The following is a 27,228-nucleotide window of genomic DNA, read 5'->3' on the forward strand; positions in this document are numbered from 1 at the left end:
CTTTAATGTCAGGCAAATGACTACCAGTCTACCAAAATTCATACAGAAACAAGGGAGACAAAAAACTACTACTAAACTGCTGCAATTATCAAGTTAGGCAAAACATTCTTATCACTTGTTAAAGATGTGCACCTTTCTAAACAAATCTAAATTAAAATTGAATAAAAAAAAGTGATTATTTGTTAATTGCTTAAAGGTCCAGAGGCAATTATTAAATGCAGAAAGAATGAATTAGTAAATGTTCTATGAAAAAAATAACCCTTTCTATTATCGGCGTTCAGAGCTGTTAGCAAAAAAAGGAAATTTTGAATCTCAACAGAGATTTAAAACATAATTTACATGTATATCAAGTTTCGTCATAATTCCAATTTTGAGATGGTGTACCCAGATTTGAGATTTGAATAATACCCTACAGGAGCACATACTCAAATTGTAATGAATTAAATAATACCCTACAGGAGCACATACTCAAATTGTAATGAATTGAATAATACCCTACAGGAGCACATACTCAAATTGTAATGAATTGAATAATACCCTACAGGAGCACATACTCAAATTGTAATGAATTGAATAATACCCTACAGGAGCACATACTCAAAATGTAATGAATTGAATAAATGATAATGATTAAGTCTAACAAATTAAAAGGAACAGTAATTGTAAGTGCACATTAACTGGTAAGTGTACGAAATGGCAAAAGATAAATTGTATGATAAATGTCATGAAAATTACTTAGTTAAAAACAGGGAAAAATAATATATTGTGTGACCAGATGAGGCTTTCTTCCAAAAAAAAAGAAAGACATATTTTAAGGTTACATGAACATTTAATCCTCTTGCAGTTATTTTTAAAACATATACATGTAGCTGGTAAATTTATGTTTTTGTTTTGTTCGTGTTGTTTTTTTACTTTTAAAGCGAATTTGTAGTCATACTTTATTAATTAGTGATGTACATGTATATATATTTGGTGATCTCAAAACATATTTTGTGACATCTTTGTAATTTTTAATAAACAGATCCTAATTCGCCACTTGCTGCATCTATACTTTTTTTTCAGATTTGAAAAAGAAAAATTGGGAGTATTTCAATTTCTTTTTTTGAATTAATTTCATAATTAAAGATTAGCTAAAAGTAGGTAAAGCCGCCTATGAAAATTACAACAAGTCAGTGTCATATTCCACATTTTTTCTTCAGATCAAGATTTAAAGATTGTTGGTTGCTTGATCATGTTGATGTCCAGTGACAAATATATTTTATGTGTGTTCAAGATGATTCAGAAAATGAGGATTCAGTTTTAGTTTAGAGTTTTTTAGAAATGACTTCACCTACATTCTGAAAGCACAAGCGTCATATTTTCTTGTTTATTCACAATGAAGACTATTTTAAGTTTGATTTAAAATATAAAATGTTAAACAAGCAAGCAAATTAATAATAATAAATTTAATTATCGCTATTTTGTGCATTTTTCCTTTGATCTTTTTTTGTGATAATTTTCATATCATGCTACTCGCTTGAGATGGAAAAATTATCGCTAGAAACTAAGGACGCCACGTGCGTTGTTAACGAAATTGACATTGAAATTGACAACGTCGTCATAGGTAAAATAGCGATAAACAGATTATCATTGGTCATCTCAACTCGATTGCTATTCTCACTTTCGCTGTTCCAGCTCAAGCGAGAAAATCATTCTCGTTGAGATAATCAACGATAATCTATAAATACTAATAAATTTAAATGCTCTAAATCATGTTAATAGTTCAAGTTGTAGAGGTTATTTTAACTGTAACCATTATGTAAATTTATAGCTAAAATAGACCTATACTTTAAAAAATAGTTATAGTGATATATATGTATGCTCCATTGTTGTATATATAATGAATATCAAGAGAGAATAATGATACCTTTTTTTTGCTAAACTAAAAAATAAATCAATATATAAATAAAACTACATGTACTTCAAGAAAATCAATAAACCAGGAATTAACTTTCTTTTTAGGTTTTTTTTTAACATTTAATTGAATTTTTAGCCTTACTTTGTAAATTTGAAAAAAGGGAATAGTCTGAAAGTAAATAAAGTTGGAATAAAACTAGAAAAATTGCAAAATAAAGAATATGCTGGCCAAACAATGTATTTGCATGTTCCTAAACCAAATTTGGGGTATATATCACCAAACTTATTACTGTATGTACCAGATTGAGCAGGACAAATCGGTAATCCAAATAATAATGATGTCTTTAATTTCTTTTCTGGGACGGCTTCTAGTCGAATTAATAATGACGTCTTGAAAGGCTATTACATTTTTTTTCTTTGACGCCTTACTTCGACCAAGTAAGGCGTCAAAGAAAAAAAATATAATAGCCTAAAAAATATAATAGCCTAAAAAATATAATAGCCTTTCAAGACGTCATAATTATTTGGACTAGGACGCCTTCCTGTTGGTCTCCTACATGTATATGTCCCAGATTTTTTTTTATTAGCCTTGCAAGATGTCACAATTATTTGGACTAGTCAAATCAGATAAATTTTTGATTTCAGGCCATATTTTCAGTGAAATTGTAATTATAATTGCCCTCAGGTCAGCAGCAAGGTATGGTCATTTTCATGACATACTGACCTGAGGGTACGTAGGTTGTAAAAGCAAAACATTACTTTGGTTTTACACTGTGCAAATGTTTAGCTAACAAACGATCGCTTATATTAATGTTTATACATACATCTTCAAATATAGACCCGACATTGGCTGTAACAAGCAGCATTCGGGGATAATTCCCGTCCATAATAATAATTTTTCACTTCATCTATGCTCGTGCAAAGCAAGTTACTCAAATAATTGTTTGCATTGAATTTGTTGTTTTTCTACATCACATAAATATTGCACTTAACAATTGGAACTATTTCATTGTTTGTATTAGCTCTAGGTTTTTATTTCACGAAATGACACTTGTAAACAACGTAAAAAATCCAATTCAATACACAAATTGTGTATTCCTGTTTCTCCATCGAGCACTAACTCTCGATTGACGTCACTTCTCCTTTGACAGCGCCATCTATAAATAATACATCGGAAAGTACCGTAAGACTTCGTTTGTACAAACGGTGGGAAATACGATTTTTTGTTTTAATTGATTAGTTTTAGATTATGAAAAGGACATTGTGATCAGAGGCGGATTTAGGGGGGCAGGGGGCCCGGGCCCCCCCTTTTTAGAGAAAAAAATTGGTTGCTTATATAGGGAATCACTGAAGCGTGACTGGAGCGGGCCCCCTCTTAGGTCAGTCAGTGGGCCCCCACCTATGAAAATTTCTGGATCCGCCACTGGTGATGACGCGTTCTCAGTACCGATTAACAGTAATTTATCCACATGGTATCAGATACATATAATTACAATTCGAGACATATGTACACAATGTATTATATGTCTTATCATTTATTACACAATCCTTACATCTTACATGCTCAGCTAAGTCTTACATACTATGCCGACTACCAGCTGACTATTAGTTGTATTTAATCATTAAAAGACAACTGTATGTACTAGTTACACTAGTTATTGAGCATCATTGAATGTACTTTTTTTCATTTGGTCAACTCAAATCTATTGTTTAAACTCTTTATTCTAGACTGAGACTATTATAACTATAACTTATAGAAGACTAGTTTTTTTACTGATAGCGTTTGACATTTTCTGCCAAACAAATTTATCAATTTTACATAACTTAAATTATTGTATGCTGGTTCATATTCTGGACGCCAATCTTTGCTCCTTTATTATGTAATTCACTAACAAATGTCCTGATGTTCATATGATGAAAATCATAATCTTTCAGTCAGTTTAATTGAAGTCTGGAGCTGGCATGTCAGTTAACTGCTAGTAGTCTGTTGTTATTTATGTATTATTGTTATTTTGTTTATTTTATTTGGTTACCTCTTCTGACATCAGACTCGGACTTCTCTTGAACTGAATTTTGATGTGCGTAATTGTTATGCGTTTACTTTTCTACATTGGTTAGAGGTATAGGGGGAGGATTGAGATCTCACAAACATGTTTAACCTCGCCGCATTTTTGCGCCTGTCCCAAGTCAGGAGCCTCTGGCCTTTGTTAGTCTTGTATTATTTTAATTTTAGTTTCTTGTGTACAATTTGGAAATTAGTATGGTGTTCATTATCACTGAACTAGTATATATTTGTTTAGGGGCCAGCTGAAGGACGCCTCCGGGTGCGGGAATTTCTCGCTACCGTTGAAGACCTGTTGGTGACCTTCTGCTGTTGTTTTTTTATTTGGTCGGGTTGTTGTCTCTTTGACACATACCCCATTTCCATTCTCAATTTTAGTCTTAGTTCTAGACAAGACAAGACAATTTATTACAACTTATATGGGGGCCTCTTATATTAGGCACACGCTACAAGAGGATAACAATTATATATTAATGACCATTAACAATTACATATAGCCTATACTTATACATTTACAAGCAAGACACACAATAAATTAATAATTGATATCGTACAATAAAACTGAAATATATTAAGTTGATTTGTTTGCAAAATTCTTAATTGCAACGTGGTTAGAAATTATTGTAACATGCTCATGATGAGTTATGAAAATATTTTTTCAATATGTCTTAGAAACATGCACACTTTTGTTAGCACTGTCACGTTACAGTGTGATAATAGACCAATACATTTCAATTGTGAAGGATTTTTTATGTAATATGTAGGTATATACCTTTCTCTTAAAGACATAATTTGTTTATTGGAACATACAAAAAAGTAATGATATTCGTCACCAATGGTATTTGAATCGCAGTGGCAGCATATACGATTTTCTCTTGGTGTATTTTTCCACTGGCCATCTTCGATAGGGATTTTGATATTTGAACATCTAAATTTATTGTAGATGTATCGATCTGCCACTTTAAGATTGAGTAAATATGGCTCCAAACAAAACATTGTTTTGTATGAAGCATAAAACACACCTCTAGATGATTTTGTCATATCAGCAGATAGACTGTGTCCGAATTGGTCAACCAATCTCTGTTTTATTTCTTTTTTAATATCCGAACTTTTGTTATCACCCTGCGCATTCCAGACAAAAGAAAATCCTGTATCATCTAAAATTTGTTTCGAGGAAGATAACCATTTAAATGAGTATTGGCCTGAGTTATGTAATTTATACATTATCTGATACAAAAACCCAGATAATTTGTTACTACCGCTTTGCATTAGCCTTGACCAAAAGCAAAGTAATTTAGTTTTGATATTAATTTTTAGTGGAAATCTGCCAGTTTCCCCATAGACCATATAGTTTGGTGTTGTTGATCTATCATTCAAGACTCTTTTTTGGAAACTCAAGTGCACCTTTTCAATCATGTCCACATTTGTCTTAGTGAATTTTCGAAAGTTAAATAATACTAGAACACACCCGTGATTACGCGGGTCCGTGACTGAATCAAAGTATATAACTATGTGCAAGCCTTATTTTAGTATTAGTATTGTCATCTGATAAAGTCATGCCGATTATAAGATACACAGTTTTCTCTGCTTTCAAATCTTTTTGTTTGAACCCGTCGAACTGGAACTTATCAATTATTGGTAATATTAATTATTTGGAAAACAAATGGTCCTGGAAGGGAGTATTTTTTAATCAACATTATTGTCCTATATCAGTTATAAATAAAGTTGAATTTTTTGATTCGATGTTTTACGTCATGCCCACTAACAAATTGAAAACTGTACCTATACGCCTTATTTTTAGTCCACTTTTTTAGTATTCGTATTGTTATCTTAAAAAGTCTTACTGATCAAAATACTACAATTATATGTAACAACTTGACAATTTAGTAGTGTCAAACCTGTGATTATGACTTGTGTATATAGCATATTAATCCTAAATACACCGTTTGGTGGTGCGCCTGTCAGATGCGGAACGTTCAGATAAGGTAATAGGTAACAGGTGAATATACTATTGGTATCGGTATCGGACTCGATCCGGAACTTCTTTTAATTATTGGCAATATTAATTACTTGGAAAACAAAAGGGCCTGGAGTGGTGTAATTTTTAATCTACACCTTTGTGCTATATTAGTTATATATAAAGTTGAACTCTTTGATTGGTGTATTTTACGTGATAACGGCTGACAAATTGGACCTCGTAATTTTAGTATTATAGATTTATAAAACGGAACAGCAGATTTTCAGAATTTTCAGTGGTGCATATTTTTAAAGATCAACCAGAAAAGTTTGTCTATTAATAGACACAATGGTGAAACTTACATGCATGTAATACTTCTGACCGTCTAACTTTTAAGAATTGCAATTAGCTCTTGATGAGCTGAGCTTTCTTTGGTACACATTAGTGGCGGATCCAGAAATTTTCATACGTGGGAGCCAACTGACTGCCGATAAGGGGGCTTGCTTCAGTGATTCCCTATATATAATCAATCGAATTTTCCCCAGAAAAAGAGGCTGGACCCACTGCTCCCCCTAAACACGCCTCTGCATATAATCAATAGTAGCGATGGAGTAAACTACAACCGAAAAGCATCAATTGAAAGCAACTAGATGATTAAAATCTTGGGCTATTATCTCAATCTGGAACTGTCTAAATAGACTCGCTTAATCAACTATTTTTATAAGTACTTGCCTTTAAGGTGGTATGGGTGTCTTTCGCCATCTTGGATTGTAAAAAACAGAGAATCTAAGGTCCATATTTTCTATCAAGTTAGCAAAATTTGATGCAGGAATGCAGATATTTAATGTGAATTTTCATTTAAAAGAACCAATTTATAAGAATATAACTTAGAAATATTAATATTTTTACAAGTCTATATTATTTTTAGTAGTTTTTGAATATTTTCAAATTGGCATTTTAAGGGGAGGTAACTCTAAAACAGTGCATTTTCTGGTGGACTCTACATGAAATTTTCCTATTTTGTCTTTTAGCCGGAAAAAACGTACGGTGACCCTATATTTTCTTTTGATATTCTCAAAGCATTGTATGAAAGCTATCTTTTCCTTAATTATTTAACAATTCTATCATTTTGTTTAGTTTCTAATCACAAAATGGTGTTTTTTCCTGTATAATCCATACAAAATTTGTCATTTTGTCACGTCCTCTAGCTCGAAAAAATGCGCGGTGACCTATCATTTTTATTATATTTTTCACCATATATCAATAGATACTACGTTTTGGCAAAGTATGAACAAATTCTTTCATTTTTATTTTAGACTCCCATACCACCTTAATACTTTAATGTTAGTTGGTGTTTATCATTTGAATTTGACACAAGTATCATGTTTTATTTATATGACAACAAAGAATCATATACCAAATTGTTTAAATTCCTGTTTTTTGGTATGCTTCAAGCTTGTCTGTGCTCGGTTATATATCTTGTCTGCATGTTGTGTTTATGTTTTGTTATATTCGGTAAAAAGCTCTTTTAAAAGAGCTTATGTTTGTATTGTTATATGTTAATAGAATCAAAATAAAACTTTCGTATTCGTATTCGTATAAAAGTGTCTTCCGAATAAAGACGCCCCCCCCCCCCCCCGTGTCTTTTATCCAGGAAAAAATCCAGATGCGCTTCTTTTAGTACGAGAATTGATCTTTAAAAACAAAAAGAACGATAGACGGACGGACAGACAAATAGATGCACGGATTGACAGACAGGAACAAATCTCAGTCATACTTTTAGTTAATAAGAGTCTGTACAATAGGAACACAAGTTAAGATGAATAGGAAGGACTACTACTAGAATTCATCAGATTGCTAATGAGAATGGATCAGACTGGATAGAGACAGAAAATATAACAATAACCCATCAGAGAGTTGCAAAGTGTGGAATACATCCATGGGATTTAGAATTTGATGAAATTACTAACTTCTTTAATAATTTGAACAGTCTAATCCCTTGAAGAATGGATAGTCTTGCTTATACTTATTCTACTTAATTGGCTATCAAACCGTGTACAGATTATATGCCAACAAGAGACCATTCGTTATTGTTAGCAATAATATTTACACTAGAGAAAAAATAAGGCAGTGGCTATTTGACCGGCACCGGCAAAATATCAAATTTGCTATTTGATCGGCACCGTCTAAATAGCAAATTTGCTATTAAGCCGGCACTAAATAAAACTGTTCATTGATGTGATTAGAAGAGCATAAAAAAGCTTAATAATAATTTAAAATCATTTTATCACAATATCAAGCATTAAAAATACAGTACATTAAAAGCTAAAAGATGTTCATAACTAAATAATTTATAACTTTATAATATTAATTAAAAGCATGAAAACACATTTGTAAATACATTATTTATATTTTTCTAAAATATTTATAAAAAAATGTTGACTTTCAAATTTAAATCTGTGTAAAATCTATGGTTTAAATATTCTGCCAGTGATAAAAATAGTGTTATGCAAAACTACATCATAAAACAGATATGACAAACAATATCAATAGTTGTTTGCTATGAATTTCAAATGGACACACGATTTAACATTTGCAATTGTTACAAAACCAAGTCTTTGACTTTGGAAGTTGTTTAGTCTAGCACAAGATAAATGTTGTCACTCAAAACAGGAACTACACATTACACTGGCTTCCTTTGAATCTACATCGTGTGCTACATGTACATCTGTAGATAGGGTTCTTTTTCTTTTTTTTCTTTATATACGCTCTAAACAGCCAGGGGTGTAGCTAGGCCAAAATGATGTGTATTCAAAGCCGGGGGTAAGTCATATGACGAGGGGTCTTGGAACCCCTCAAGGCCCCTGGAAGCTCTGGTGTTAATAGTGAAAATTCTGCATTCTCGCAATTTCCTGGAACTTAACATGACCACATAAAAATCATAATAATTTGAGGGAAAAAAATAGAGAAAAACAAACTTCTAATGTGTATTGGGTTAGATTGGATAATAAGGAGCAGCGTCTGTGCAACTTACATGCTATTTTTCAAAATAAGAAAATACATAAATAAATACAGTTACATTTTTCTTTGTTTAAGTCTTTTTTTCACCTTTTCATTCTCAAATATAATTCTAAAAATCAAGGAACATAGCTCATCACCTTTTATTCAAGCTTTATATTTCAAATATTTTGCCACGAACATCACTGAAGAGACATGTATTGTCGAAATGCGCATCTGGTACCGTTAATGTTATTACTACCACTGGATCAATGCCTCTGCTGGTGGACTGTAAGTCCCCAATGTTATTACTACCACTGAATTAATGCCTCTGCTGGTGGACTGTAAGTCCCCAATGTTATTACTACCACTGGATCAATGCCTCTGCTGGTGGACTGTAAGTCCCCGAGGATATCACCAGCCCAGCAGCTAGTACCCAGTACTGAACAAAAATACGGATGTTTTTTGTGTTATTAAAATTTGCTGTTACAAAATGTTAAAATTATAATAAATCAAGGGATGTATCTCGCTCATGCAAAGCTCTGATTCCTTTCAAGAATTTGGCTATAGCTCATCACTTTTAATATACATGTAAGCTTTGGATTTCAAATATTTTGGCCACGAGCATCACTGAAGAGACATGTATTGTCGAAATGCCCGTCTGGTGCAGGAAAATTGGTACTGTTAATGTTATTCCTTCTTATACTGATAAAAATTAGTCTCATGAAATTTTTATTTTTTCAAGGTTTTTGTTTAATAGACCAAGCCAGATAATCGCTTGATTATAATTGTATTTCTCAAGTCTTCTCATCATACTGGAAGACTATTCTGCGATTGCATCGGCAACACAATCACTATGCTGGTTCCGTAAATAAAAAAGTATACTAGTTTCCGGAATGTAGTATAGCTATACAAAGTGACTATTATTATATTTGTATTTTACTTTTAATTTATCTTGTAACTTCACTTCTATTCATAATCATGATAAAAGATTCACCATATTTTTATTTTTGTCAAATTTTCGATGTGTACAGGTTTTTTTAGGTTTTTTTAGATAAGAAGTTTAAGTGTTTATATGATGAGCAACAGTAAAAAAAGTTTTTAAATAGAAAATTTTGATATTTACTTACTATTCTTAAATTTTAATTCCAGTTAGATATAATTTAATCAGAGCCGGCTAAATAGCAAATTTGCTATTTTGCCGTTGCCGGTCAAATAGCCACTGCCAAAAAATAAATGCTGTCTAGCTGCTATGTTTAATATTAAAACCCATTTATAGTCAAACATTTTGATTTTGAATAAAAGTTGCAATGTGAATAAACTTGAAAGGTCAAACATGTATGAAATTGTGAAAATCATATCACTGCTTTCAAAAGTCATCATGTTTTGACTTACTGCAAAATGTTTTAAGTGCCAGTCTGCCTAAGAATCAGGCAGTGGTGAAAACATGACAAAAAAAACCCACCCAATTTAACAATGATTTCAGTTCATAATATGCAGTTATGCACAAAATAACATTTATTTCCGTTTTCTGTTCTGGTTATTGAAGATACAATTTGGTTGAAATGCACTAGGAATTAATGAATAAGGGGAGATAACTCTGTAATTTGCTATCATTCTAACCAATTTTCTAACAAAGTTATTTGATATTACCAGACACACACGCACACACAAACGAAAGACTAATAATTTTTAACTCAGGATGATGGTAAGTATTAAATAGCATGATTAGCTCGGTGGGTTTTTTCTGATCATGTTTTGATTTTTACCTAAATTGCCTGATTCTTTATACAAAGAATGGTAAAAATTATATCTATAATTGTCTCTAGTTTTCTTTGTTGTGTTTTGTGGTTTTTTTTACCCATGGAGTTGTCAGTTTATTTTTTACATCTGAGAGCGAATTTCCCTCTTGTATCTTTTGCCCCTCTTTGTCTTGTGTATGGTGTCTTGTCTAAAAAATCATAATGTCGTAATAATTACAGCTTCTTTGGCGTAACCTGGGACTAATATTCTTAATTAATGTTGTAATAGAATACAGTGATTTCATGACGTATCACAAGCCACAAAGCTGAGTATGTCGCTGCTTATTCAATATTCTGACTAAAGGTCACACCACATTTAGCAAATATGACATTCTTCCAGTGTCTATGACAAAGACATAAAACAACAAGAAATTTTGCCTAATTCAGAATCAATTCAGCATTTGTCCTCAACATGCATGAAACATTTGCCACTGGACATTGAGAAAACATCTACAAATCTATCAATTCAGCATACATATTAAATAAAACAAGAATAAAATTACTGCAACAGTTATATAAATTATATAATATGACTTTTTGTCATTTCTCTCAAAGAATAAAAAGCTGTTAATGTTGTTCACTTTCAGCAACCTTGCTTATATGTGGCAGTCAGTATACAATGATAGCATGGTAGACTAAGAAGATGATTTTTTTTTCAAATACTAAAACTTTTCCAAACGAAATGAATGGATAACATTTACTGACATATTACTGACTTGGTACAGGCATTTTTCTCATGTAGAAAATGGTGGATTCAGACTGGTTTTATAGCTAAACATCTAATAGAATTGATGGAGGAAGACATATCTAGTACCTAGAGAGAACCATCAATCTTCAGCAAAAAAAGCCTCTGTCAATCAAGATATGAGTTGAATCCTTACAATAACCATTTTTCAGATTTGCATTGAATTTGAAAGGCTACTAGATGGGGCCAACTAATTTCCATGAAAATGAGATGTGCCAGTGCTGAAACAACTGCATAACAAACATAATTTACCAATCACTGGTGGTACATCATAAACTGACATAATCACAAACTAATATATGGTTGAAGACACTGGGGAAAGCATAGCCACGTCTCTAACAAAACTACAAGCATTGTTATGCTTATATATATATATATATATCTCAATTTTCTAACAAATAAATAAAAAAGTTTATTCTAAACATAGTTTTTATTTCATCACTGAATATTTTCTATATTGTTGTATGATTATCATATTTCTCGGTCTTATTTTGTTTGTTTTTAGCACAACTAATTCCCGAGTCTGTTGTTTCCTTTAAGTCTCTTGCCTTTCACAGCTTGTACCTCAGTCCATTAGTGTTTCTAGTCCATATTCTATCACAGCAAATAATTAAAGAGTTGTATTTGTTACCAAGTCTCTTTCTTTTAAAAAGTATTTTTATATTCATTTCCACCTTTTCCCTAAAGAAATTCCAGAATTGGAAGCATCAAATAATACCTAAAAATGGAATGATAAATTTTAGAACCTTAGAGTAAGATACAAATGTTATGTCAGCCCTATTTGTAAATATGATGATGATATAATATTGTATTATAATATTTGGTCCTGAAGAAAAAATCTCTAAAATTATCTCCCTTGAAATAATTTTCAGCAATGCATCCCCCCTTTTCTAAGTATGCTTATGTGATGCACATATTTTTACATGATTAGTTTATATTGAAGGTTATGAGTTATTAATGAAAAGAAATTCATTGAGCAATGAGTCCTGTCATGTGTCAATTAGTTTTGAAGCTATAAAATATATAAACTGGTAGAATCAAGGGAAATAACTCAACTGAATTTTTTAACAAGAAAATTTTATAAAAGGATACAACCTTTCTCTTAAACTGCATTTGTGTATTGTATTTGTAGTAATGCTGACTTACCTAAACATCAGGTAAATTTCTTCCCAATGGAACTTTGTGAATATTGAGGCCAGCATTGAATGAAGCTGTAAAAATAAATGATCAAAATGTGTTCTGTCCAGAGATGCTCAGTATATATATATTTTCTTCAACTTCAAATTGGTAGCATTATAAAATAAGCCTATTACTCATTTCTATTCTAGATTTTATGGTGTTTTTTGTATATTCTAAAAAAGAAATTTATTCTGAGCAACCATTTAAAAGTCAGCCTTTGTTGCAACAGTGTACTAAGAAAAATTTTCAAACAACAACAATCTCCCAAGAATATCACATACATTATTCAGATTGGGATTTTTTTTCGTAAGTGTTTTCTCAGTTTAGTAAAAAATAAGAGTCATAATGTTCCAGTCAGATGGATGACTAGGTCTTATATCATGAGTGATGTGACCATCATATTTAACTAACCTTCATAAATTTAAAAAATATTACCTCAAGTTTTGCATTAAACCATTTCAAAATTGAGGAAAAAAATCTCTTCCTGATTGCTAGTTTCATCCTGAAAAAGCAAAAAGTCCAAATTTAATTTGTTTTAAGAAAAACAGAACAAAACATAATGAAAGTTAAAATAAATGATGTTTATATTGATATCTAAAATTGAATTCCTTAACATTGAAATGGTTCTTTCACAATTTCTTCTCATCATTATCATGAAATGACACCAGTCTTTTCTTTCTACAATTTAAGATTGAAAGAATGCAGCAAATTGAAAATTATTTCCTAAATAATTTATAATATGCTACTTACTGTTCTGTTGATGAAATGTTCCTCATTGTCAAGTCTTCAGACTGTAGTACCTCAATTTATAAAAATACACTGAAAATAAAAAGTATAAAATTCATATATATCTAAGATTAGTATTTTTTAGTAGGAAAATAATATCAGGTCTAATTCAACATAGAATTGCTTTTTGAAAAAGATTATAAATTCTCCCTGAAACAGTAAATTACAAATTAAACAAATTTTAAATTTGAACATGTTCATTTGTTACTTCCCCTTAAAGATTTAATCAAACCTGACTGAGTAACAAAACAAAATCTTATCTTTCTTTATATGAACTATTTTTCCAACAAACCCCCTGCAACAAAATAGAATACCTTAAAATAAACATGGAAAAGCCTTGATTTCTTGATGCATCAAATATGACCATCTTTCTGATTGAAACAAGTCTGCCATCATCAATGGAAAGTTTGTCTTCTTCCATCAGATCTGGTTCTGGTAATGCCAAATGGAGATCTCTTGCTAGGATATAACTATCTTTCAAAAATATTCCAACTCGTTGAAGCCAGTTGATGTCCAGTTGGATATATTGCATGCATATTCACGACATTTATTCTAATATTGGTTTGGCATTATTGGTGAACTGGCAGACTTTTAAAACAAATCATAAGGAGCTGCTATCCACATATATTTATTTATATAACCTCCTTTAATGTTAAGCGTCAAACTGTAATTTTAGGCTACCATTAGCATGAAATTGGTAAAGTTTTACTGTGATTTGTCAAAAAAATCCTTATAGTGATTCCTCCAAGGTCAATATTAATTAATTATTGTATCTTAATTTTTGGAAAAAGAAATTAACTTGATTTTTTTTGTAGTCTGAAAAAATGTAAATTTTATTGTCATGTACCAAAATAATCCGTTGTTCGCCATTAGGTACCCCCAGAAACCCTGAAGCAAATGATAAAAACAAATATGGACAAGGATCTTGACAACTTTAGTAATGTGAAGGATAATGGACTACTGCATGCAGTACACTAGTTATATAATTTTGAAATAATTACCCAAAAAAATTTAATTGTTAACTGCATCAAATGAGAAAGTCATGAAAAAAACTTTTTAAAGCTTAAAATATCTTACAAAGAAACTTCAGAAATACATAACTAAGAAATTCTATAGAAATTATAGATAACATTTCAACTATTAAACAAAGGAAACAATTCAAACCAGCAAAATAGCACCAAATAAAGAAAACACCACTCAGAAATGACCAATGAAGTTTAGACATACCAATGAAGATTAGACATACCAAGGAAAATTAGACATAACAATGACAAAGACAAAGTGTTAAGTTTGTTAGATTGTTAAATGTTAATATAGAAATGGCTAGTAAATAAGATGTATTTCTGAAGTTATTATATGACATTTATTTGCATTAGTACATTTACTTTTAAATAAAAATATTTTTCTGTCGATCTATAATGTAGTGCACATATATCCCTGTAAATAAGGTTATTTATTGTGACCACTATACGCAAAATATTGCTAATATACTTTTTTATATTACTATTACCCCGGTAACAAGATATTACCCCATACAAATATGGCTTTCCATGAACCTGAAAACTTCAAATCTTTTGGTTATTTAGTGATAATTTTTAAAGTCTGGTTTGAAATAAAATGCAAAAAGAAAGATAGGAAACAAAACACATTATAAATTTATTTCAACATGTAATGGGAAAATCAATTTTCTTGAATTTGAAAAATAATATTGCAAGGTCAAAATTTTCATGAATTTGTTAAATTATATTTGACCTAAAATATATTGATATTTTATTCTGAACACTTTTATTAATAACCATATACTTAAGAGCCCATCTTTCGCCACTTTCCAATGGAGCCAAGTTCTGTTGAATAAACTACTTTCTGCAAAAAAAGACAGTCTGATTAAAACCAGTCTCCCCCTTTCCCCACTGCACGTGGATTGTCAGGGCTGGTTTAAATTAGATTTGAAAAAGAGATATTACACACACAAAACATAGATTAAAAAGCATTACATAATTAATTTATCTAAACATGTGATTGCAGTCAATATTTTGTAAAATTATATTGCAAAGTAAAAAGTTTTCTTGAAAATGATAAATTATATTGCAAAATCAAAATGTTCTTGAAATGATGAATTATTTTGACCCAAAATATATTTATAATTTATTCTTAATTCTATCATTTAATACTTAAAAGAGCCCATTTTTGCCACTCTCCAATGGAGCCAAGTTCTGTTGAATAATCAACTTTCTGCAAAAAAGACAGTCTAATTAAAACCAGCACCCCTTCCCCACTGCATGTTGATAGTCAGGGCTGGTTTAAATCAGACTTGAAAAAGAGAGATTACGCACAAAACATACATTAAAAAGTATTACATAATTAATATATCTAAAAATGTGATTGCAGTCAATATTTTGTAAAATTATATTGCATAGTAAAATTTTTCTTTAATTTGATAAATTATATTGCAAAATTAAGATTTTCTTGAATTGATGAATTATTTTGACCCAAAATATATTTATACTTTATTCTTAATTCTATCATGAAATACTTAAAAGAGCCCATTTTTGCCACTCTCCAATGGAGCCAAGTTCTGTTGAATAAACTTCTTTCTGCAAAAAAGACAGTCTGATGAAAACCAGCACCCTTCCCCACTGCATGTGGATAGTCAGGGCTGGTTTAAATCAGACTTGAAAAAGAGAGATTAAGCACAAAACATACATTAAAAAAGCATTTCATAATTATTTTATCTATTTAACATGTGATTGCAGTCAATATTTTGTAAAATTATATTGCAAAGTACCAATTTTCTTTAATTTGATAAATTATATTGCAAAGTACAAATTTTCTTTAATTTGATAAATTATATTGCAAAGTACAAATTTTCTTTAATTTGATAAATTATATTGCAAAATCAAGATTTTCTTGAATTGATGAATTATTTTTACCAAAAATATATTTAAACTTTATTCTTATTTCTATCATTAAATACTTAAAAGAGGCCATTTTTGCCACTCTCCAATGGAGCCAAGTTCTGTTGAATAAAAAACTTTCTGCAAAAAAGACAGTCTGATTAAAACCAGCCCCCTTCCCCACTGCATGTGGAGTCAGTGCTGGTTTAAATCAGACTTGAAAAAGAGAGATTACACACAAAACATACATTAAAAAGCATTACATAATTAATTTGTCTAAACATGTGATTGCAGTCAATATTTTGTAAAATTATATTGCAAAGTAAAAAGTTTTCTTGAAAATGATAAATTATATTGCAAAATCAAAATGTTCTTAAAATGATGAATTATTTTGACCCAAAATATATTTATACTTTATTTTTAATTCTATCATTAAATACTTAAAAGAGCCCATTTTTGCCACTCTCCAATGGAGCCAAGTTCTGTTGAATAAACTTCTTTCTGCAAAAAAGACAGTCTGATTAAAACCAGTCCCCCTTCCCCACTGCATGTGGATAGTCAGGGCTGGTTTAAATCAGACTTGAAAAAGAGAGATTACGCACAAAACATACATTAAAAAGCATTACATAATTAATTTATCTAAACATGTGATTGCAGTCAATATTTTGTAAAATTATATTGCAAAGTAAAAAGTTTTCTTGAATTTGATAAATTATATTGCAAAATCAAGATTTTCTTGAATTGATGAAGTATTTTGACCCAAAATTTATTTATACTTTATTATTAATTCTATCATTCAATACTTAAAAGAGCCCATTTCTTGCCACTCTCCAATGGAGCCAAATCTGTTGAATAAACTACTTTCTGCAAAAAAGACAGTCTGATTAAAACCAGTCCCCCTTCCCCACTGCATGTGGATAGTCAGGGGTGGTTTAAATCAGACTTGAAAAAGAGAGATTACGCACAAAACATACATTAAAAAGCATTACATAATTAATTTGTCTAAACATGTGATTGCAGTCAATATTTTGTAAAATTATATTGCAAAGTTAAAAGTTTTCTTGAATTTGAAAAATTATATTGCAAAATCAAAATTTTCTTGAATTGATGAACTATTTATACCAAAAATATATTTATACTTCATTCTTAATTCTATTATTAAATACTTAAAAGAGCCCATTTTTTGCCACTCCAATGGAGCCAAGTTCTGTTGAATAAACTTCTTTCTGCAAAAAAGACAGTCTGATTAAAACCAGCACCCCTTCCCCACTGCATGTGGATAGTCCGGGCTGGTTTAAATCAGACTTGAAAAAGAGAGATTACGCACAAAACATACATTAAAAAGTATTACATAATTAATATATCTAAAAATGTGATTGCAGTCAATATTTTGTAAAATTATATTGCAAAGTAAAAATTTTCTTTAATTTGATAAATTATATTGCAAAATTAAGATTTTCTTGAATTGATGAATTATTTTGACCCAAAATATATTTTTACTTTATTCTTAATTCTATCATGAAATACTTAAAAGAGCCCATTTCTTGCCACTCTCCAATGGAGCCAAGTTCTGTTGAATAAACTTCTTTCTGCAAAAAAGACAGTCTGATGAAAACCAGCACCCTTCCCCACTGCATGTGGATAGTCAGGGCTGGTTTAAATCAGACTTGAAAAAGAGAGATTAAGCACAAAACATACATTAAAAAAGCATTTCATAATTATTTTATCTATTTAACATGTGATTGCAGTCAATATTTTGTAAAATTATATTGCAAAGTAAAAAGTTTTCTTGAAAATGATAAATTATATTGCAAAATCAAAATTTTCTTAAAATGATGAATTATTTTCACCCAAAATATATTTATACTTTCTTCTTAATTCTATCATTAAATACTTAAAAGAGCCCATTTTTGCCACTCTCCAATGGAGCCAAGATCTGTTGAATAAATTACTTTCTGCAAAAAAGACAGTCTGATTAAAACCAGCCCCCTTCCCCCACTGCATGTGGATAGTCAGGGCTGGTTTAAATCAGACTTGAAAAAGAGAGATTAGGCACAAAACATACATTAAAAAGCATTACATAATTAATTTATCTAAAAATGTGATTGCAGTCAATATTTTGTAAAATTATATTGCAAAGTACAAATTTTCTTTAATTTGATAAATTATATTGCAAAGTACAAATTTTCTTTAATTTGATAAATTATATTGCAAAATCAAGATTTTCTTGAATTGATGAATTATTTTTACCAAAAATATATTTATACTTTATTCTTAATTCTATCATTAAATACTTAAAAGAGCCCATTTCTTGCCACTCTCCAATGGAGCCAAATCTGTTGAATAAACTACTTTCTGCAAAAAAGACAGTCTGATTAAAACCAGCCCCCTTCCCCACTGCATGTGGATAGTCAGGGCTGGTTTAAATCAGACTTGAAAAAGAGAGATTACGCACAAACCATACATTAAAAAGCATTACATAATTAATTTATCTAAACATGTGATTGCAGTCAATATTTTGTAAAATTATATTGCAAAGTAAAAAGTTTTCTTGAATTTGATAAATTATATTGCAAAATCAAGATTTTCTTCAATTGATGAAGTATTTTGACCCAAAATATATTTATACTTTATTCTTAATTCTATCATTCAATACTTAAAAGAGCCCATTTCTTGCCACTCTCCAATGGAGCCAAATCTGTTGAATAAACTACTTTCTGCAAAAAAGACAGTCTGATTAAAACCAGTCCCCCTTCCCCACTGCATGTGGATAGTCAGGGCTGGTTTAAATCAGACTTGAAAAAGAGAGATTACGCACAAAACATACATTAAAAAGCATTACATAATTAATTTGTCTAAACATGTGATTGCAGTCAATATTTTGTAAAATTATATTGCAAAGTTAAAAGTTTTCTTGAATTTGAAAAATTATATTGCAAAATCAAAATTTTCTTGAATTGATGAACTATTTATACCAAAAATATATTTATACTTCATTCTTAATTCTATCATTAAATACTTAAAAGAGCCCATTTTTTGCCACTCCAATGGAGCCAAGTTCTGTTGAATAAACTTCTTTCTGCAAAAAAGACAGTCTGATTAAAACCAGCACCCCTTCCCCACTGCATGTGGATAGTCCGGGCTGGTTTAAATCAGACTTGAAAAAGAGAGATTACGCACAAAACATACATTAAAAAGTATTACATAATTAATATATCTAAAAATGTGATTGCAGTCAATATTTTGTAAAATTATATTGCATAGTAAAAATTTTCTTTAATTTGATAAATTCTATTGCAAAATTAAGATTTTCTTGAATTGATGAATTATTTTGACCCAAAATATATTTTTACTTTATTCTTAATTCTATCATGAAATACTTAAAAGAGCCCATTTCTTGCCACTCTCCAATGGTGCCAAGTTCTGTTGAATAAACTTCTTTCTGCAAAAAAGACAGTCTGATGAAAACCAGCACCCTTCCCCACTGCATGTGGATAGTCAGGGCTGGTTTAAATCAGACTTGAAAAAGAGAGATTAAGCACAAAACATACATTAAAAAAGCATTTCATAATTATTTTATCTATTTAACATGTGATTGCAGTCAATATTTTGTAAAATTATATTGCAAAGTAAAAAGTTTTCTTGAAATTGATAAATTATATTGCAAAATCAAGATTTTCTTGAATTGATGAATTATTTTGACCCAAAATATATTTATACTTTATTCTTAATTCTATCATTAAATACTTAAAAGAGCCCATTTCTTGCCACTCTCCAATGGAGCCAAATCTGTTGAATAAACTACTTTCTGCAAAAAAGACAGTCTGATTAAAACCAGCCCCCTTCCCCACTGCATGTGGAGTCAGTGCTGGTTTAAATCAGACTTGAAAAAGAGAGATTACACACAAAACATACATTAAAAAGCATTACATAATTAATTTGTCTAAACATGTGATTGCAGTCAATATTTTGTAAAATTATATTGCAAAGTAAAAAGTTTTCTTGAAAATGATAAATTATATTGCAAAATCAAAATGTTCTTAAAATGATGAATTATTTTGACCCAAAATATATTTATACTTTATTTTTAATTCTATCATTAAATACTTAAAAGAGCCCATTTTTGCCACTCTCCAATGGAGCCAAGTTCTGTTGAATAAACTTCTTTCTGCAAAAAAGACAGTCTGATTAAAACCAGTCCCCATTCCCCACTGCATGTGGATAGTCAGGGCTGGTTTAAATCAGACTTGAAAAAGAGAGATTACGCACAAACCATACATTAAAAAGCATTACATAATTAATTTATCTAAACATGTGATTGCAGTCAATATTTTGTAAAATTATATTGCAAAGTAAAAAGTTTTCTTGAATTTGATAAATTATATTGCAAAATCAAGATTTTCTTCAATTGATGAAGTATTTTGACCCAAAATATATTTATACTTTATTCTTAATTCTATCATTAAATACTTAAAAGAGCCCATTTCTTGCCACTCTCCAATGGAGCCAAATCTGTTGAATAAACTACTTTCTGCAAAAAAGACAGTCTGATTAAAACCAGCCCCTTCCCCACTGCATGTGGAGTCAGTGCTGGTTTAAATCAGACTTGAAAAAGAGAGATTACACACAAAACATACATTAAAAAGCATTACATAATTAATTTGTCTAAACATGTGATTGCAGTCAATATTTTGTAAAATTATATTGCAAAGTAAAAAGTTTTCTTGAAAATGATAAATTATATTGCAAAATCAAAATTTTCTTAAAATGATGAATTATTTTGACCCAAAATATATTTATACATTTTTAATTCTATCATTAAATACTTAAAAGAGCCCATTTTTGCCACTCTCCAATGGAGCCAAGTTCTGTTGAATAAACTTCTTTCTGCAAAAAAGACAGTCTGATTAAAACCAGTCCCCCTTCCCCACTGCATGTGGATAGTCAGGGCTGGTTTAAATCAGACTTGAAAAAGAGAGATTACGCACAAACCATACATTAAAAAGCATTACATAATTAATTTATCTAAACATGTGATTGCAGTCAATATTTTGTAAAATTATATTGCAAAGTAAAAAGTTTTCTTGAATTTGATAAATTATATTGCAAAATCAAGATTTTCTTGAATTGATGAAGTATTTTAACCCAAAATATATTTATACTTTATTCTTAATTCTATCATTAAATACTTAAAAGAGGCCATTTTTGCCACTCTCCAATGGAGCCAAGTTCTGTTGAATAAATAACTTTCTGCAAAAAAGACAGTCTGATTAAAACCAGCCCCCTTCCCCACTGCATGTGGATAGTCAGGGCTGGTTTAAATCAGACTTGAAAAAGAGAGATTACGCACAAAACATACATTTAAAAGCATTACATAATTAATTTGTCTAAACATGTGATTGCAGTCAATATTTTGTAAAATTATATTGCAAAGTATGAATTTTCTTGAATTTGATAAATTATATTGCAAAGTACAAATTTTCTTTAATTTGATAAATTATATTGCAAAATCAAGATTTTCTTGAATTGATGAATTATTTTTACCAAAAATATATTTATACTTTATTCTTATTTCTATCATTAAATACTTAAAAGAGGCAATTTTTGCCACTCTCCAATGGAGCCAAGTTCTGTTGAATAAAAAACTTTCTGCAAAAAAGACAGTCTGATTACAACCAGCCCCCTTCCCCACTGCATGTGGATAGTCAGGGCTGGTTTAAATCAGACTTGAAAAAGAGAGATTACGCACAAAACATACATTAAAAAGCATTACATAATTAATTTGTCTAAACATGTGATTGCAGTCAATATTTTGTAAAATTATATTGCAAAGTAAAAAGTTTTCTTGAAAATGATAAATTATATTGCAAAATCAAAATGTTCTTAAAATGATGAATTATTTTGACCCAAAATATATTTATACTTTATTTTTAATTCTATCATTAAATACTTAAAAGAGCCCATTTTTGCCACTCTCCAATGGAGCAAAGTTCTGTTGAATAAAATTCTTTCTGCAAAACTCCAGTCTGATTAAAACCAGTTCCCCTTCCCCACTGCATGTGGATAGTCAGGGCTGGTTTAAATCAGACTTGAAAAAGAGAGATTACGCACAAACCATACATTAAAAAGCATTACATAATTAATTTATCTAAACATGTGATTGCAGTCAATATTTTGTAAAATTATATTGCAAAGTAAAAAGTTTTCTTGAATTTGATAAATTATATTGCAAAATCAAGATTTTCTTGAATTGATGAAGTATTTTGACCCAAAATATATTTATACTTTATTCTTAATTCTATCATTAAATACTTAAAAGAGCCCATTTCTTGCCACTCTCCAATGGAGCCAAATCTGTTGAATAAACTACTTTCTGCAAAAAAGACAGTCTGATTAAAACCAGACCCCCTTCCCCACTGCATGTGGATAGTCGGGGCTGGTTTAAATCAGACTTGAAAAAGAGAGATTACGCACAAAACACATTAAAAAGCATTACATAATTAATTTGTCTAAACATGTGATTGCAGTCAATATTTTGTAAAATTATATTGCAAAGTTAAAAGTTTTCTTGAATTTGATAAATTATATTGCAAAATCAAAATTTTCTTGAATTGATGAACTATTTATACCAAAAATATATTTATACTTCATTCTTAATTCTATCATTAAATACTTAAAAGAGCCCATTTTTTGCCACTCTCCAAGGGAGCCAAGTTCTGTTGTATAAACTTCTTTCTGCAAAAAAGACAGTCTGATTAAAACCAGCACCCCTTCCCCACTGCATGAGGATAGTCCGGGCTGGTTTAAATCAGACTTGAAAAAGAGAGATTACGCACAAAACATACATTAAAAAGTATTACATAATTAATTTGTCTAAACATGTGATTGCAGTCAATATTTTGTAAAATTATATTGCAAAGTAAAAAGTTTTCTTGAATTTGATAAATTATATTGCAAAATCTAAATTTTCTTGAATTGATGAACTATTTTTACCCAAAATTTATTTATACTTTATTTTTAATTCTATCATTAAATACTTAAAAGATGCCATTTTTTGCCACTCTCCAATGGAGCCAAGTTCTGTTGAATAAACTACTTTCTGCAAAAAAGACAGTCTGATTGAAACCAGCCCCCTCCCCCCACTGCATGTGAATAGTCAGGGTAGGTTTAAATCAGACTTGAAAAAGAGAGATTACGCAAAAAACATACATTAAAAAGCATTACATAATTAATTTATCTAAACATGTGATTGCAGTCAATAAAACAATAAAATGAAATACATAAACATACATCAATATCAAATCTTGGAAGTTACCTATAGAAAATATAAAGAAAAGACAAAAACATACACAAGAACATATAAAATGAAATACATAAACATGCATCAATATCAAATATGTACAGTACCTTATAGAAAATATAAAGAAAAGACAAAAACATACACAAAAACTTTATAAATGAAATACATAAACATACATCAATAGCAAATCTGTGAAGTAACCAATAGAAAATATAAGAAAAAGAAAAAAACATACACAAGAACAATTCTTTTAAATGAAAAAAAAAACATACACAAGAACAAAAAATACAAGAGAACATAAAATGAAGAGGTAACCTATAGAAAATATAAGAAAAAGAAAAATACATACACAAGAACATATAAAATGAAATACATAAACATCCCTCAATATCAAATCTTGGAAGAAACCTAGAGAAAAGAAAAAAAAACACACACAAGAACAATTCTTTAAAAATAAAACCTACACAAGAACAAAAAATACAAGAGAACATAAAATGAAAAAGTAACCTATATCATACATCAGTATCAAATCTTGTAAGTTCCCTATAGAAAATATAAAGAAAAGAAAAAAAATACAGAAGAACATAAAATTAAACACATCAACATACATCAATATCAAATCTTGGAAGTTACCTATAAAAAATATAAAGAAAAGACAAAAACATACACAAGAACAACCCTTTTGAACTATACACAAGAACAAAAAATACAAGAGAACATAAAGAGAAATAGTAAACTGTCTATAGAAAATATAAAGAAAAGAAATAAACATACACAAGAACATAAAATAAAATACATAAACATCCCTCAATATCAATTCATGGAAGTTACCTATAAAAAATATAAAGAGACAAAAACAAACACAAGAACAACCTTTTTGAACTATACACAAGAACAAAAAATACAAGAGAACATAAAGAGAAATAGTAAACCGTCTATAGAAAATATAAAGAAAAGAAATAAACATACACAAGAACATATAAAATAAAATACATAAACATCCCTCAATATCAATTCATGGAAGTACCCTATAGAAAATATAAAGAAAAGACAAAAAAAAACATACACAAGAACAACCCTTTTAAACCACACACAAGAACAAAAAATACAAGAGAACATAAAATGAAATGGTAAACTATAGAAAATATAAAGAAAAGACAAAAACATACACAAGAACATATAAAATGAAATACATCAACATCCCTCAATATCAAATCTTGGAAGAAACCTTAAGAAAATATAAAGAAAATAAAAAAACATACACAAGAATATATAAAATGAAATAAATAAACATGCCTCAATATCAAATCTTGGAAGTACCCTATAGAAAATGTAAGTAAAGAAAAAACATACACAAGAACATATAAATTGAAATACATCAACATCCCTCAATTTCAAATCTTGGAAGTTACCTATAGAAAATATAAAGAAAAGAAATAAACATACACAAGAACATATAAAATGATATACCTAGACATATATCAAGAAACCTATAGAAAATATATAAAAAAGATGAAGCATGCACAACTCTTCAAACAACTTATAGAAAAATAAAAGAAAAGAAAAAATCATATAAAAATGAAAAACATAAACATACATAAGCATACATCAATATCAACTCTTGGAAGTACCCTATAGAAAATATAAAGAAAAGACAAAAAAACATACACAAGAACAACCCTTTTAAACCATACACAAGAACAAAAAATACAAGAGAACATAAAATGAAATAGTAAACTATAGAAAATATAAAGAAAAGAAAAGAAAAGACATAAGAACATAAAATGAAACACATCAACATACATCAATATCAACTCTTGGAAGTACCCTATAGAAAATATAAAGAAAAGACAAAAAAACAAACACAAGAACAACCTTTTTAAACCATACACAAGAACAAAAAATACAAGAGAACATAAAATGAAATAGTAAACTATAGAAAATATAAAGAAAAGACAAAAACATACACAAAAACTTAATAAATGAATTTCATAAACATACATCAATATCAAATATGTGAAGTAACGAATAGAAAATATAAAGAAAAGAAAAAACCATATACAAAAACATATGAAGTTAAATACATAAACATACATCATTGTCAAATTTTTGAAGTAACGAATAGAAAATATAAAGAAAAGACAAAAACATACACAAGAACATATAAAATGGAATACATAAACATACATCAATATCAAATCTGTGAAGTACCCTATAGAAAATATAAAGAAAAGACAAAAACATACACAAAAACATTTAAAATGATATACCTAGACATATATCAATATCAAATCTTGGAAGTACTCTATAGAAAATATATAAAAAAGATGAAGCATGTACAACTCTTCAAACAACTTATAGAATAGAAAAAGAAAAGAAAAGAAAAAATCATATAAAATGAAAAACATAAACATACATAAACATACATCAATATCACATGTTGGAAGTACCCTATAGAAAATATAAAGAAAAGAAAAGAAATACATAAGAATATAAAATGAAACACATCAACATACATCAATATCAACTCTTGGAAGTACCCTATAGAAAATATAAAGAAAAGCCAAAAAAAAACATACACAAGAACAACCTTTTTAAACCATACACAAGAACAAAAAATTTGTAAGGGTTCCGCGGAACCCAGTGTCTCGCCTACTTTTGCTGTAAATCACAGGCTCAACAAAACTTAGGAAAAAAATCAATAAAAATATTCCTCTTGATACTATCTTTTGATTGTAAGAAGCTTCTGTCCAAGTTTGGTAAAAATCTAGGATAGTTAATGAATCTAATAAATGTTTTGAAAACTTTAACTGCAGACTGTATGAAGTATTAACTGGAAGAAAATCTAAGTCCATTTAAAAGTAAAATACAGAAAAAATGGAGTTATCTTTTTAAAAAATTTACTTCTGGATACTATCTTATGATCATAAATAAGCTTCTGTCCAAGTTTGGTACAAACCAATGATAGTTTAAGAAAGTTATTAAAATTCTAAAAACTTTAACCACAAAGTGAATGTAATGTTTCCCCACAGAAAAACTAAGTCTATTTATAAGTAAAATACGGGAAAAATGAAATTTTATTTTTACAAAATTTACTTCTGGATGCTATCTTATGATCATAAACAAGCTTCTGTCCAAGTTTTGTACAAACCAAGGATAGTTTAAGAAAGTTATAAAAATTCTAAAAACTTTAACCACAGAGTGAATGAAATGTTTCCCCGCAGAAAAAACTAAGTCCATTTATAAGTAAAATACGGAAAAAATGGAATTTTTTTTTTACAAAATTTACTTCTGGATACTATCTAATGATCATAAACAAGCTTCTGTCCAAGTTTGGTAGAAATCCAGTATAGTTTAGGAAAGTTATTAAAATTTCAAAAACTTTAACCACAGAGTGAATATTTGTGGACGCCGCCGTCGACGACACCGGCAAGTAGGATTGCTTAGTCTTGCTTTTTCGACTTAAGTCGAAGGCTCGACAAAAATACAAGAGAACATAAAATGAAATAGTAAACTATAGAAAATATAAAGAAAAGACAAAAACATACACAAAAACTTAATAAATGAATTTCATAAACATACATCAATATCAAATATGTGAAGTAACGAA

At 29.5% G+C, this 27,228-nt stretch overlaps 1 protein-coding gene and 1 long non-coding RNA gene across 5 annotated transcripts in view; both read right to left on the minus strand.

Annotated features, from left to right (window-relative positions):
• Positions 1-3,033, minus strand: part of LOC134716210 (inositol polyphosphate-5-phosphatase A-like) — a 52,898-nt gene extending 49,865 nt beyond the window's left edge. For all 3 annotated transcript variants that reach the window (XM_063579057.1, XM_063579056.1, XM_063579055.1), the window contains exon 1: positions 2,721-3,033. In XM_063579057.1, coding sequence (XP_063435127.1) covers positions 2,721-2,783 — 63 coding nt within the window. In that variant the 5' untranslated portion in view covers positions 2,784-3,033. The remainder of the gene's footprint in view (positions 1-2,720) is intronic.
• Positions 3,034-11,944: 8,911 nt separating this feature from the next.
• LOC134714257 (uncharacterized) lies at positions 11,945-15,624 on the minus strand. 2 transcript variants are annotated; one of them, XR_010106524.1, is made up of 5 exons: positions 13,739-15,624; positions 13,389-13,457; positions 13,074-13,140; positions 12,606-12,670; positions 11,945-12,177 (listed from the first exon to the last, which is right to left on the minus strand). It is a non-coding gene; the product is annotated as an uncharacterized LOC134714257 (long non-coding RNA). The 2 variants fall into 2 exon arrangements; XR_010106525.1 differs by having other exon boundaries at positions 12,129-12,670.
• Positions 15,625-27,228: the final 11,604 nt, after the last annotated feature.

Source organism: Mytilus trossulus, chromosome 4, assembly GCF_036588685.1.
Source record: "Mytilus trossulus isolate FHL-02 chromosome 4, PNRI_Mtr1.1.1.hap1, whole genome shotgun sequence".
NCBI lineage: Eukaryota > Metazoa > Mollusca > Bivalvia > Mytilida > Mytilidae > Mytilus > Mytilus trossulus.